This window comes from Ornithorhynchus anatinus, chromosome 8 (assembly GCF_004115215.2).
Source record: "Ornithorhynchus anatinus isolate Pmale09 chromosome 8, mOrnAna1.pri.v4, whole genome shotgun sequence".
NCBI lineage: Eukaryota > Metazoa > Chordata > Mammalia > Monotremata > Ornithorhynchidae > Ornithorhynchus > Ornithorhynchus anatinus.
Window position 1 is genome coordinate 1,584,626 of NC_041735.1, and position 15,343 is coordinate 1,599,968.

At 48.1% G+C, this 15,343-nt stretch overlaps 1 protein-coding gene across 1 annotated transcript in view; it reads left to right on the top strand.

Moving 5' to 3' along the window:
* Positions 1-625: 625 nt before the first annotated feature.
* The window catches only part of SORD (sorbitol dehydrogenase), a 49,956-nt gene continuing 35,238 nt past the window's right edge, over positions 626-15,343 (top strand). Inside the window, exons 1-3 of the mRNA XM_029071255.2 lie at positions 626-754; positions 10,029-10,062; positions 12,490-12,654. Of these exons, the coding sequence (XP_028927088.1) occupies positions 692-754; positions 10,029-10,062; positions 12,490-12,654 (262 nt within the window). The 5' untranslated portion in view covers positions 626-691. The remainder of the gene's footprint in view (positions 755-10,028; positions 10,063-12,489; positions 12,655-15,343) is intronic.

A 15,343-nucleotide genomic window follows, 5' to 3' on the forward strand; every position in this document is an offset into this window, starting at 1 on the left:
GGAAATACACCTCATTAACAAACTCAATAGGGTAATAAATAATATATACACATGAGGACAGCTGAGGGGAGGAGGGGAGAGGGAAAAGGTCGCGTGCTCGGGAGGCCCCGCCCCCTCGGTCTCGTGCTCGGGAGACCCGCCCCTCCGCGTCATGCGACTGGCCTCCCCTCCAATCAGGGCCTTCCTTCTCCGGCGAGGCCACGCCCCCTCGGTCTCGTGCTCGGGAGGCCTCGCCCCCTAAGCGTCATGTGACGGGGCTCCCCTCCAATCAGAGCCTCTCTTCTCCGACGAGGCCCCGCCTCCTCGATCTCGTGCTCGGAGGGGCCCCGCTCCCTCGGCGCGTGCTCGGGAGGCCCACCCCTCCGCATCATGTGACTGTCCTTCCCACCAATCGGAGCCTTTCTTCTCCGGCGCGGCCCCGCCCCCTCGGTCTCGTGCTCGGAGGGGCCCCGCTCCCTCGGCGCGTGCTCGGGAGGCCCCGCCCATCCACGTCATGTGAGGGGCCTCTCCTCCAATCAGAGCCTGCCTTCTCCTCCGAGGCCCCGCCCCCGGCCGCGCGGGCCCCTCCTCGGCCCCGCCCCCGCGGCCCCCGCCCCCGCGGCCGGTCCTGCCCCGCCGCCCCGTCTTGACCTTTGCCCTCCCCGGCCGGTCCTGCCCCACCGGACCCTCCAGGCCGAGCCACGCGGACGACATGGCGGCGGGGAAAGCGGACAACCTGGCCCTGGTGGTGCACGGACCCGGGGACCTCCGACTGGTAATGCCCGCCCCTTCCCTCCTCCTCTCCCCGCCCTGCGCGTCGGAGGCAGCAGCAGTAACAATCCTCATTAATAATAATAATATTTATTAAGTGCTTCCAATGCAGCCTGGCTCAGTGGCAAGAGCCCGGGCTTGGGAGTCAGAGGTCATGGGTTCGAATCCCGGCGCCGCCTGTGAGCTGGGTGACTTTGGACAAGTCACTTCTCGGTGCCTCAGTGACCTCATCTGTCAAATGGGGATGAAGACTGTGAGCCCCACGTGGGACAACCTGATGACCCTGTATCTCCCCCAGCGCTTAGAAGAGTGCTCTGCACAGAGTAAGCGCTTAACAAATACCAACATTATTATTATTATTATTATTAAATGCCGGCTCCCCGCTTGTCAGCTGGGTGACTTTGGGCAAGTCACTTCACTTTCCTGGGCCTCAGTGACCTCCTCTGGAAAATGGGAATGAATAATAATAATGGTGGTATTTGTTAAGCACTTACTATGTGCAAAGCACTGTTCTAAGCGCTGGGGGGATACAAGGTCATCAGGTTGTCCCACGTGGGGCTCACAGTTTTTAATCCCCATTTGACAGATGAGGGAACTGAGGCCTAGAGAAGTGACTTGCCCACAGTCACACAGCTGGCAAGGGGTGGAGCTGGGATTTGAACCCATGACCTTTGACTTCCAAGCCCGGGCTCTTTCCACTGAGCCACGCTGATGACGACTGGAAGCCCCACGTGGGACCACTTGATGACCTTGTATCCTCCCCAGCCCTTAGAACAGTGCTTTGCACATAGTAAGCACTTAACAAATACCAACATCATTATTATTATGCGCCAGACACGATATTAAGCTCCAGCATAAATACCAAACGGATTGTGGAAGAGAAGCAGTGTGGCTCAGTGGAAAGAGCTCGGGCTTGGAAGTCAGAGGTCATGGGTTCTAATCCCGGTGCCGCCACCTGTCAGCAGGGTGACTTTGGGCAAGTCACTTCACTTTTCTGGGCCTCAGTGACCTCATCGGGAAAAGGGGGATAAAGACTGGGAGCCCCATGTGGGACAACCTGATGACCTTGGATCTACACAGCACTTAGAACAGTGCTCTGCACATAGTAAGCGCTTCACAAATAACATTAAATTATTATTACTGGACACAGGCCCTGCCCACGTTGGGGCTCACTTGTGCCAGACACTCTTGTAAGCATGGGGTAGAAAAAAGTTACAAGTTGGACAGACTCCCAGTCCCAGACGGTCTAAATTTTGCAGATGAAGGAACTGAGGCCCAGAGAAGTGAAGTGACTTGCCCAAGGTCACACAGCAAACAGGTGGCTGAGCCAGGATTAGAACTGAGGACCCTCTGGCTCTCCCACATGTGCTTTATCCATTAAACCACCCTTGGTTCCACTCTTTCCCCCCTCATCAGCCCCTCTCCTGCATCACCAGGCATTCGAGCCCAAGACTAATGTCCCCTTGACCAAGAGAAGCAGCGTGGTTTAGTGGAAAGAGCCCAGGCCTGAGAGTCAGAAGAATCTGGGTTCTAATCCCACTTGTCTGCTGAATGACCTTGGGAAAGTCACTTCACTTCTCTGGGCCTCAGTTTTCTCATCTGGAAAATGGGGATTAAAACCATGAGTCCCACATGCGCATGGACTGTGTCCAATCTGGTTTGTATCTACTCTGGTGCGTAATACAGTGTCCGGCACATAGTGTTTAACAGATACCATTTTTTAAAAAATGACCTGTTCACTGCAGGATGTTTGAGCATGCGTGCTCCCCTCCCCCCAGATTCAGCCCCCAGCTCCCAGGGTAAAGTTCAGTAAACAATCAAGTTAATGCCCCTCTTCCACCTCTTCCCTTTTCAGGCAGCTAAAGTCCATGAGCCGGGGAAATGCATGTCCAAAGTGGGCAGCAGGGCTAGTGAAGGTCCAACTAGGGGACCTAATCCCCTTTCCTGTTCTGTTCTTTATAGACTCCACTTGGCCTTTGCCAGGTCAGCCCATCTCCTGCTGTACAAGCCCTTTTTCTCCCCACAGCATCCTCTGAATTTAGAGCCTCTTGAGAAGGAGGATGTAGCGGTTAGAATAAATGTATGGGGTATTATGTGAGGTTAATAATCGTGGTATTTTTTAAGCACTTACCTAGTGCTGAGGAACATACAGGATAATCAGGTTAGGCACAAGTCCAAGTCCCACATGACGCTTCTAGTCTAGGTAAGAGGAAAGAAGAGGCATTGAGTCATCCTGTTGCAGGTGAGGAAGCTGAGGCACAGAAATGTTAAGTGACTTGTCCCAAGTCACACAGCAGACAGGTAACGGGGCTGGAATTAGAAAGCAGGTCTTCTGACTCCCAGGCTCTTTCCACTAGGCTACCCTGAAGATGCTGAGTTGTTTTTGTTTTTTTCCTCTTTCAGTCTGATAATGATAAAACACTTCTCATTCAGGGTTGCTGATAGAGTCAGTCATCCCGGACCTTTCCAACCTTCTTTTCCCAGTCTCCCTACATCTGTCAGTGGTTCACTTTTCCCTGGTCAGGGCTTCGAAATTACAGGAGCAGCATGGCCCAATGGATAGAGCCCGGGCCTTGGAGTCAGAAGGACTTGGGTCCTAGTCCTGGCTCTGCCACTTGTCTGCTGTGTGACTTTGGGCAGGTCACTTCTCTTCTCTGGCCCTCAGTTCCCTCATCTGTAAAATGGGATTAAGAGAGCGAGCCCCTTATGGGACAGTCCAACCTGATTAGCTTGTATACAGATAGTAAGTGCTTAACAACTACATCATAGTATATCAAAATATAGCTCATTAGCTACACTTAGCTCAAGACCCTTGGTAAAACGTAATAATTGTCAAGGGAGGTATCAGAGGAGGAATGCTTCTTCCCGGCATTCACATGAAGGAGAGAAACTTCTTAGAGAGAGAGAGATGGTGGAGAGGTGAGCAGCGTGGCTCAGCGGAAAGAGCATGGGCTTGGGAGTCAGAGGTCTTGGGTTCAAATTCCGGCTCAGCCGCTTGTCAGCTGTGTGACTTTGGGCAAGTCACATCACTTCTCTGGGCCTCAGTTCCCTCATCTGTAAAATGGGGATTAACTGTGAGCCTCATGTGGGACAACCTGATTACCCTGTATCTACCCCAGTGCTTAGAACAGTGCTCTGCACATAGTAAGCGCTTAAATACCAACATCTCTGGCCTGTAGGAGCAATGTCATTGATGTCAGTGGGAAGAGCATAAGGCAGGAGTCAGAAAACCTGGATCCTAATCCTGGCTCTGCCACTTGTCCATTCTGTGACTTCTCAGTGCCTCAGTTTCCTCAACTGTGAAATGGGAATCCAAGATCTATTCTCCCACTTACTTATACTTTAAGCCCAGTATGGTACAGTGACCGTGTCCGACATGATAAACTGGTATTTACCCCAGAGCTTAGAACGTGTTCGACACGTAGTAGGTGCTTAAATGTCAAAAACAGGAGGTTTGGCAGCAGGTTAGAACCGACTGATGAGGAGGGGCACTAGTTAGGGGGACCACTGGTGGCTTGTGAATATCAGACTCATACGATGTATGTTACACTGGGCACGCAGTGTAATGTGACATGACGGACATGGGAGTTAGAGGATCTGGGCTCTGATCCCAGCTCTGCGGCTTGTCTGCTCTGTCACTTTTCTGGGCCTCAGTTTCCTCAGCTGTAAAATTAAGTACCCGTTCCTCCTCTTCCTTAGGCCACGAGCCTCATCTGGGACAGGCACTGCGTCTGACCTGATTGTCTTGTAACAACCCCAGCAGTTAGAGCGGTGCTTGACACATAATAGCAGTTGAAAAATATGACAGTTATTATCGGAGTGTTTTGCAAGGGGAAAACCTGAGCTTCCCCTTTGCTCCAGAGCCTTTGCGTTTCCTCCCAGTTCCCCGTGAACCCAAGCACCGCTTCCCGCCATGGGACTTGGAAGGAGCTGAGGTGGAGGGAGGCAAGGTGCTTAAAATTACTGGACATAAAGGCATCTGCTGCTGTACGTCTCCTGGGTGGGGAACAGCCCAGCTGAAACCGGATTGTTCAGTATCTTTTTTTTCCCCATAATATTTGATAAGTGCTTACTAAGTGCCAGGCCCTGATTAAGCATTAAGATACATGATAATCACATTGGACCCAGTCCCTATCCCATGTAAGGCTCACAGTCTTAATCTTCATTTTACAGATGAGGTAACAGTGAGAATGAAGTGATTTGCTCAAGGTCACACAGCAGGCAAGTAGCGGAGCCAGGATTAGGACCCAAGTCCTTCTGACTCCAAGGCCTGAGATCTATCCACCAGTTCAGGCTGCTTCATTTTGTCAGTACAAAGCTGGACAAATGGCCACCCTAGCTCTACCTTCTAATACTGAAAAGAGGATGCACGAAATGGCTGAAGAGGCATAGGGAAATGGAGAGCGCAGCCATCAATCAGTCATACGTATGGAAAATCTCTCGTGTGCAGAACACTGTACTAAGTATTGGGGAGAGTACAGAAGGGTTAGTAGACCTGATCCCCACCCTCCCTCACAAAGTTTACGATCTAGTGAGGAAGGCAGAGGCTAAAATAATATACTCATAAGAGGAAGAAGGAAAAAGGGATTGATATATATATATGTGTATATATGTATGTAACTATATATCTCTCTCTAATCCTTAAGCAATAGAGTAGGTAAGGCATGTACAAAGGTGTGTAGATATAACATTCTTGACTCGATGATATTCAAAAATATTGGTGGAGCTTCTGCTGTATGCAAATTTGGAGGATATGCGAAACCATCCCTACCCTTTCACTGAGAAAAGAAACAAAGTCAAAACAAGAAACAAGGTCATTTTTAACTCTCATGAATCAACTTGAAACAATAGATCGTGGAAAGAATTGAGCCCACCTATCTAAGGACTCTTCTTGACTATTTCAGAATACAATGAGGAGAGTCAGGGGATTAAAAAGACTGATATTTTATCACCCACACTCTTTGCCTTAGCCAGATCCCTGACTCCTGGAGCAAAGTCCAGTAAACAGAGTCAACCCAGTTGCTTCTGTTTTCTCTTGAGGGTCCTAAAGCATATGGTTTTTCTAGGACTCCTTGTGATTATCTTGATTCGGGCACAACCGCATTGATGCTAGGAGATGTGGAGAAATAGCAAGAGTGTTAAGAAGCTCCTGTGTGCAAAACACTCTGTTGAGCACTGGGGAGAAAGTGCACAGGTGTGAGTGACATGGACCCCCAACTCCCAAAGGACTCACAGTCTAAAGGAGAATGGGCTGTTGGGTTGAGGGCCCCTTAATGAATGGGAGTCCCTGTGCGTAAGCATAGGTCCAGTTGGAAGGAAATAAGAGGGGCAGGAAAATATAGGGTGTCAGCTCTACTTTCTACCTCAGGAAGCTGAATACTCCATGTGTGCAGAGGAGGAGAAAACCCCTTATGCATCTTCTCAGGAGAAATGTTCAAGATAAAGTGAGGCCCTCCATCAGATTTTCAGGCCTTTTCTGCAGTCAAAATTTGATCAAAAAATTTCCACTCTTAACAGTTAGCCATGTGCAATTTAATGGAATTTTTAAAGCTTTCTTACCTGGGTGCCAAGAACTGTGCTAAATGCTGGGGATAGATTCAAATAAGACAGACACTGTCCCTGAGCACACAGTCTAAGATGGAGGGAAGAGCAGGGATTTCATCCCCATTTTGAAGACGAGGAAATTGAGGCCCAGAGAGGTTGTGGCTTGGCCAGGTTGTACGACTTGGAGAAGAACCCTATGCTCTTTCCATTTCGTGTGTAATATTATATTGTACTCTCCCAAGCGCTTAGTAGAGTGCTCAATACATACAATTGAGTGAATAATGTGTTGCTAAAAACTGTGACATCTGAAAATGTTCTCAGCCTTTTAGGGCTGATACATTTCTAGAACACATTATCTAATATCTTGGCATGTCTAAATCTGTTTGCTTCCTTGCTTTCAAATGATCAGTTTACAAACTAGCAAAGGCTGTGAAAAAATGCCTCAAATAATCTCTTTACCAAATTGCCCTGGCAAATGCCTTCCTTCAGTGCAGTGAGAGAGGTCATAATGGGATTTTATAGCTTCCCCACCAAGCACATCTGCATGAACTGCCCTGGGCGCCGAAGCAGGTACCAAGAGAACCTCATCTGACTGCATTTGGTAGCGTGTTGACAGGCAGAGGAGTTAACTAAGCCATTTATTGTGGAGATGCTCCTCCCCACCGTTTTACGGAGAATAGGCCCTTAGAACAGGCCCAAACACAAAGCCCAGTGTAAGTTCTTAGACCAAACAACTGCATATCCATGCCTATGGACCTGCGCTCCTGGATTTGGTGGGTTTTTGAGGGTTTTTTAAATGGTATTTATTAGGTGCTTACTATGTCCCAGGCACTGATCTAATCGCTGGAGTAGATACAGAGTAATTAGGTTGGACCAAGTCCACCATGTCCCACATAGGCCTCAAGGTCTTATTCCCCCTTTTACAGATGAGGTAACTGAGGCCCAGAAAGGTGAAGTGGTGTGTCCAAGGTCACACAGCAGACAAGTGGCAGAGCCAGGATTAGAGCCCTGGTCCTCCTGACTCCCAGGCCCATGCTTTAACCACTTGGCCACGCTGTTTACCTTGGTTCAGGTAGGCTGAGCTACAGGTTGGAGGCCTGGGCTTTGGTCACTTTACAACCCAGTTTCCCAAGGAATCTTGGATTGGTGGGACCACCACTGGGCCTCACTGTGGACCCTTCCTTCTCTGACCGCTTGCTCAGGCTGCTCCCCTGCCTGCCACTCCTTTTCCCCTCAGATGGACCTAACCACAGCCCTCCCCAACTCCAGAGCCCTCCTAAAAATATCCCATCTCCTACAGGAAGCCATCCACGATTAACTCCCCACACCTCCAGCAATGATAAGCAGTATGACCTAGTGGAAAGAGCGTGGGCCTGTGAGACAGAGGTCCTGAGCCCTAAACCTGACTTTGCCGCTGGCCTCTTGTGAAACCCTGGGCAAGTCACTCTCTGAGCTTTAGTTTCCTCACCTGTCAAATGGGGATTCATTACTGTTGTTCATTAGACTGAGAGTCCTGTGTGGGACAGGACCTGGGTTTGGCCTGATTATCCTGTAGCTACCCTAGTGCTTAGTACAGCACTTGACAGATAGTAATTGCTTAACAAATACCATTTATCATTGTCATCATCGACCTAACAGTACTTCTGCATTTATGCCCATCCTCAACACTTGTGTATATGTACAGTCAATTATTTATTCCACCATTTCATCCTGGCATAGTTGTTCCTCTCTTTTTAGGTCTGTTTTTCTTCCTGCTCCCTATTTGTAAAGAAGCTGGGTCTCCCTTTCTCCTCTTACAGGGCAGGGACTGTGTCTTTTCAATCAATTGGTGATTTATTAAGCACCTCCTGTGTCCAGAGTGTACTAAGCATTTGGGAGAGTACAATGCAACGGAATTGGTAGATCCCTGCCTACAAGGGGGTTACAGTTTAAGGAGCGGGGAGGCAGACATTAAAATAAATTGTGTCTTTTAGAATGCTTTTAGAAACCTCTAGAACTGTGCCCTGTGCCCACACCCTGGGGAAAGCACCAGTGATTGATCACAGCTTTCACCCAGCTTGGCAAATGGGGCGTTTCTGCCCATAAATTAGGAGTCCCAAACAGAGGCTTCTGAGGTCTTGTGGAGGCTTTAGGTTCCATGGAGGCTTTAGGTCCCAGTGAGCCCAAGGGACAAAACAGCAAATGTACATTTCACCATCCCCCTCTAGAAATGTGGTAAGTCTCCTTTGGCCTTTGTTAATGAGATGTACATCCCCTTGATTCTATTTTTTGCTATTGTTTTTGTCTGTCTCCCCCGATTAGACTGGAAGCCCCTCAATGGGCAGGGATTGTCTCTTTCTGTTGCCGAACTGTACATTCCAAGCGCTTAGTACAGTGCTCTGCACATAGTAAGCGCTCAATAAATACTATTGAATGAATGAATGAGTGAACTCGCACTTTGGGAGCTTGACTTAGATTATGAGCCCCCACCCCACAAGAAACAGGGAACATGTCCGATTCCTACCTGTATGCTTACTGTAGTGCTGTGCCCCCGTAAGTGCTTAATAAAAGACTATTACTAGTAGCACTACTGGCTCAGCTAGGAGGAAATCATTGCTTCATAACTTGGGGCAGCCTCAGGGTCTTTTCTCAGTTTGTTAGTTTCCTTCCTAGTACTTGTCAACCACATAACCAGGAATTAGGGAAGGAAGGGGGAGTGTGTGTGTGAGTCTGTGCATGCAAATGCAGGCCCCCGACTCTCAGGCCCTGATTGCAGCAGGAGCTTGGAAGAACGATTGGTTTTGAGGTCAACCTGATGGAGTGCTTTCAACAGGAAATGGAACAGAAGGAAAGATTATTTGCTGCAGAGGAAGAATTTGAGCTGGGGATGATGGACAGACAGAAGATTTCCTCCCAATACCTACTCCAAACATTTAAAGTACTTCCCTCTCCTATGCACCTAGAGCCAGTTTTCCTCGTCTCATATTTGTTCAGTTTGTGTTTTTTCCGTAACTGTCCTGCCCCGTACCTGCCCCTGTTGACTTGACTTTTGTCCCATTTTGTTTGTTTCTTGTCACTCCTCGCGATGTTGAATTCTGATCTTGTTGAGGTCATGTTGAATTTAAATCTTATCCAAGGCTCTAGCTGCCAGCCACTTCCCTCCCAATGTACACCTTGGCATTTTCAACCTAAAGGATCAAGCTGTCTGTTCCATCATTGAAGTCATTGATTAAAACCTGGAGTCAGGTTGAGCCTTGAGGCACTCCATTTGATAGGACTCTCCAGTTGACACTGAACCTTCCAGTGAATTATGACGGTCAGGGTTGCAGGCAGTGTTACTCTGGCCTTGATTCCGTCCCACCTCTCGGAGTTCCAGAAGCAGCGGGCCTAGTGGATAGAGCATGGGCGTGGGAGTAAAAAGGACCTGCTTCTATTCCCGGCTCTGCCTCTTGTCTGCTGTGTGACTTGGGGCAAGTTACTGAACTTTTCTGGGCCTCACTCAGTTCCCTCCCTCATCTGTAGAATGGGGAATAAGACTGTGAGCCCTATGTGGGACAGGGACTGTGTCCAACCTGATTATTTTGTATCTACCCCGATGCTTAGAACAGTGTCTGGCACATAGTAAGCACTTAACAAATACCATAATAATAATAAAAAGAACAACAACAACAATTTTTTCATGAATGTTGGGGAACTGGAGGGAAAGCTCGAAAGTTATCATGCACACTGAATTTTTTCTATTTTGTGTCCTCTAGGAAAACTATCCGATTCCTGAACCCGGCCCAAATGGTAGGTCTTTGTGACACTCCACTAGTAGTTTAACTACTTAGCAGGGCTTCTCCCATCAACATTTCCTCATCTCATCACCCTCGGGTTTTTGTCTTTTTCATTCATTCATTCATTCAATAGTATTTATTGAGCGCTTACTATGTGCAGAGCACTGTACTAAGCGCTTGGGATGAACAAGTCGGCAACAGATAGAGACAGTCCCTGCCGTTTGACGGGCTTACAGTCTAATCGGGGGAGACGGACAGACAAGAACAATGGCACTAAACAGCGTCAAGGGGAAGAACATCTCATAAAAACAATGGCAACTAAATAGAATCAAGGCGATGTACAATTCATTAACAAAATAAATAGGGTAACGAAAATATATACAGTTGAGCGGACGGGTACAGTGCTGTGGGGATGGGGATGGGAAGGGAGAGGTGGAGGAGCAGAGGGAAAAGGGGAAAATGAGGCTTTAGCTGCGGAGAGGTAAAGGGGGGATGGCAGAGGGAGTAGAGGGGGAAGAGGAGCTCAGTCTGGGAAGGCCTCTTGGAGGAGGTGATTTTTAAGTAAGGTTTTGAAGAGGGAAAGAGAATCAGTTTGGCGGAGGTGAGGAGGGAGGGCGTTCCAGGACCGCGGGAGGACGTGACCCAGGGGTCGACGGCGGGATAGGCGAGACCGAGGGACGGCGAGGAGGTGGGCGGCAGAGGAACGGAGCGTGCGGGGTGGGCGGTAGAAAGAGAGAAGGGAGGAGAGGTAGGAAGGGGCAAGGTGATGGAGAGCCTTGAAGCCTAGAGTGAGGAGTTTTTGTTTGGAGCGGAGGTCGATAGGCAACCACTGGAGTTGTTTAAGAAGGGGAGTGACATGCCCAGATCGTTTCTGCAGGAAGATGAGCCGGGCAGCGGAGTGAAGAATAGACCGGAGCGGGGCGAGAGAGGAGGAAGGGAGGTCAGAGAGAAGGCTGACACAGTAGTCTAGTCGGGATATAACAATAGCCCGTAGCAGTAAGGTAGCCGTTTGGGTGGAGAGGAAAGGGCGGTTTTGTGTCTTTTGTCTTTTGTGGTTCTCTGCCTCAGTGAGTGAGATGGCACACTGAAGCTGGGGTTTCTCCAGGCTGGAGTTAACTTTCCCTGGAGCCAGAGGGCTGAGGGGAAGGCCACTTGACTTTGACCATACCCTGTGTAGAATGATGGGGATTACTGTCAGGGCAGAGGCAGAGCTCAGCAGATGTCCACTCTTTGCTTCCCATCCATGCTCAGCTGGGTTAAATGTGGAATAATCCCAGACCAATGGGCACATTTCCAAATACTCCTAGAATATTCCAGCCCTGATTGTATCCATCCATTCATTTATTCATTCAATCGTATTTCGTGAGCGCTGACTCTGTCAAAGTCCTCTTTTTGCCACCAAGCAGCCTTTAAGAGCAGAACTTGAAGAAGAAAAGGCGTGAAAGAGTTTTCGTGTTCCCTTTGATTCCAACATACACTGACAGTTCTTAATCTTCACATCTAGAACTGGGTGCCATTTTAATCTCTTTAAGGGCAGGAATGGGATTCTGTCTCCTAACTCTTATATTCTCCCAAACACTTAAGACAGAGCTCTGCACCCAGTAGGCACTCAAAAAGTACTATTGATCAATGGATTAAGAATGCTCCCCTCATCTCCATCTAATCCACCACCCACAATATGGGGGTGAGGTGTTTTGATCAGAAAATGGAGGGCTGAGCAGCATTTTATTCACAGGGATTTTTCTTGGGGAGTTTCCTGAAATGCTTTTCATGTGATAATTATGTCTTTGACAAACTTTCTACCGGCTGGCTCCAGGGCGTAATTTTCCAAAGTTAGAAAGCAGTAGTGATAGTAAAGTTAAATTTGGCAGAAGAGACTCTTTAGTCCTTCTTAACTAACTCCGCGTAACAGAGCAGCCGAGATGATGGCTCCGTCTTTCAGGCTTTCTCTCACAGCTCTTTTGCCCATATCCCCTATCTGTATTTTATTTTAATGTCTATTTTCCCTCTAGGCTATAAGCTTTTTGTGGACAGGGATCATGTCTACTGACTCTCCTTGTCTGCTTTGTGACCCTGGGCGAGTCACTTCACTTTTCTGTGTTTCAGTTCCCTCATCGGAAAAATGGGGATTAAGATGGTGAGTCCTACATGGGACAGGGATTGCGTCCAACCCGATTATCTTGTATCTACCCCAGGGCTTAGTACAGTCCCTGCCACATATTTGTGAAGCATTTGTGCTTCACAAATATACTTAAGCCCAACTGTATTGTATTCTCCCAAGCACTTAGTTCAGTGTTTTGCACGGAGAAATTACTCGATATGGTTGATTGCATAATTAGAGTCCTCCTCTCTTGCCAGAGCTAAGAGTCCCAAGGTGCAGAGCGAGAAGTGAGTCATGTTCTAACCTTTCCCTTCTGTCGTTTCTCTTCTCCCCTCCCAGAAGTGCTGCTGAAGATGCACTCAGTTGGCATATGCGGCTCCGATGTTCACTACTGGCAGCATGGCCGAATTGCGGATTTTGTTGTTAAAAAGCCAATGGTGTTGGGCCACGAAGCATCAGGAACAGTCTTTAAAGTGGGATCATTAGTAAAGCATCTTAAACCAGGTCAGTGGGCCCCTTCCACAGTTCCTCCCTGACTCAGAGCAGGACCTGGTACATTGGATTCTTTGAACCAGATGAGACATTAATGCATCTCCCTTATTGGTACCAAATGGGCTTAATAATTAGCAATGGTGTTATTATGGTATTTGTTCATCAATCAGTTGTATTGAGTGCTTACTATGTGCAGAGCGCTGTACTGAGCGCTCGGGAAAGTACAGTGTAACAGAATTAGCAGACTTGTTCCCTGCCCATAATGAATTTACAGTCTAGAGGCGGGGAAACAAACATTAAGCACTTAACTGTGTCAAGCCCTGTTTTAAGCACTGGGGTCATTGCCAGGTAAGTCAGACACAGTTTCTGTCCCCACCATGGGCTCACAATCTAAGTAGGGGGTAGAATAGGTTTTGAATCCCATTTTCTTAAGGGTGAACTGAGACACAGAGAAGTTAAAGTGACTTGCCTGAAATGGTACAGCAGGTAGATGGCGGAGCCAGGATTAGAACCCAGGTCCTCTGACTCTTAGGCCTGGGCCCTGTCCATTTAGGTAAAGTTGCTTCTCCACAACCAAGCCATCGATGGTACTCATCGAGCACTTACTGTGTCCAGAGCATTGTACTAAGCGCTTGGGAGAGTATAATACAATAGATTTGGTAGATACATTCCCTGCTCACTAGGAGCTTATAGTCCAGAGGGCTTACTCTGAGGAAGGAAAGCTCCTAGTGTGTTTTCATGGGTGGGCAGGTCCTGGCATGGTTTGGGTAAACCTGGCTTTTGCCTGAAAACTCATTCCCCCCTGCCCCACCTCCCCTTTATTGGCATGAATGCCAAACCTTTAGACATTTGGTCTCGGGCAAGCCACTTAGCTTCTCTGTGCCTCAGTTCCCTCATCTGTAAATTGGGGATTAAGACTGTGAGCCCCAGTGGGACATGGAATTTGTTCATCTTGATTATCTTGTCTCTACCCCATCGCTTAGTATAGTGCCTGGCACACAGTAAGCACTTAACCAATACTATTAAAAATGAAGCAAGTGAAAAGCATCCTTTGGCTTGTTGCCAGCAGGGATCAGAGCCCAAGATGATCGACCCATCAGCTGTAGTGCCATGGGCAGGGAGAGAAGTAATAATAATAATACTTGTGATATTGTTAAGCATTTACTATGGTGCCAGGCACTGTTTTAAGCACTGGGCTAGGTACAAGATCATCAGGATGGACACGGTCCCTGTCCCACAGAGGGCTTGCAGTCTTAATCCCCGTATTACAGATGACGTAACCAAGGCACAAAGAAGTTAAGTAACTTGCCCAAGGCCATGCAACGGACAAGTGGCAGAGTAGGGATTAGAACTATAATAATCGTGGTATTTGGTAAGCATTTACTATGTGCCGAGAACTGTATTAAGCCCTGGAGTGTATACAAGTAAATCTGTTGGAACCCAGGTCCTTCTGACTCCCAGGCCTGTAGTCTATCCACTAGGCCAAAGTACTTTCTGAAGTTTCAGGCATCATGAGGTGGTTCCTATACCTCTCGCCTTTCATTCCTTCAGTCGTATTTATCGAGGGCTTACTGTGTATAGAGCACCATACTAGTGCTTGGGAGAGTACAATACAAACAGTAAACAGACACATAATAATGTTGGTATTTGTTAAGCTCTTACTATGTGCAGAGCACTGTTCTAAGCGCTGGGGGAGATACAGGGTAATCAGGTTGTCCCACATGAGGCTCACAGTCTTCACCCCCATTTTACAGATGAGAGAACTGAGGCGCAGAGAAGGGAAGTGACTTGCCCACAGTCACACAGCTGACAAGCGGCAGAGCTGTGATTCGAACCCATGACCTCTGACTCCCAAACCCATGCTCTTTCCACTTAGCCACGCTGCTTCTCGACACATCCTTGCCAACAATGAGATTATAGTGTAGAGGACCGCCTCCTTTGCCGGCTATTACCCCCCATTGCCTTGGGAAGCTCCTGGTAGGCAGAGATCTTGTCTTCCAACTGTACCGCGCTGTACTTTCCTAAACCTGTATCTACCCCAGCGCTTAAAACAGTGCTGTGCACATAGTAAGTGCTTAACAAATGCCAACATTTATTTTTATTTTTAAACACTCAGTACAGTGCTCTGCACTCCGTAAGCACTTAATAAGTACCACTGATTGATCGATTGGGTAGGAAGAGATCTTAAAGGGCTCCCCAGCTAATGATACCATGGTGGGACTTCCTATTCCTCCTCCTACCTACACAGCATCCAAGGAGGGGGCTGTTCCACCGAGCGCCCAGATGATGAGGGACCAGGGGTCCTGGATATGGTGGGCAGAGCCACAATTCGGAACAGGGAGAGGGACACTGGGGAGAGTGAGACTGTACCTTTGGGTCTCAGCCATCTGGTCACCTGAACTTTGAGCTGCTTGTTTAGAAAACCTGATACTGGGCAGTCTGTGGAATGCAGGAAAATGGAGGAATGGGATAGGAAAATCAAGGAATGGAAAACCGTTTTGAAGTCTGTCTAGGCCACACAGGAGCCCTTTAACAGAAAAATCCACCAAGCCAAATGTTTGTCAGGGATGAAGATAAGACTGAAAATCAATTAGTCAAGCCGTCAGTCACTGGTATTGGTGCAGTCAGTTTATAAAGATTAGCCGAAGTCTTTTTATTCGAGGTCGTTAAGAGTTTTTGCTGAGATTGTGTTTGTAGGTGT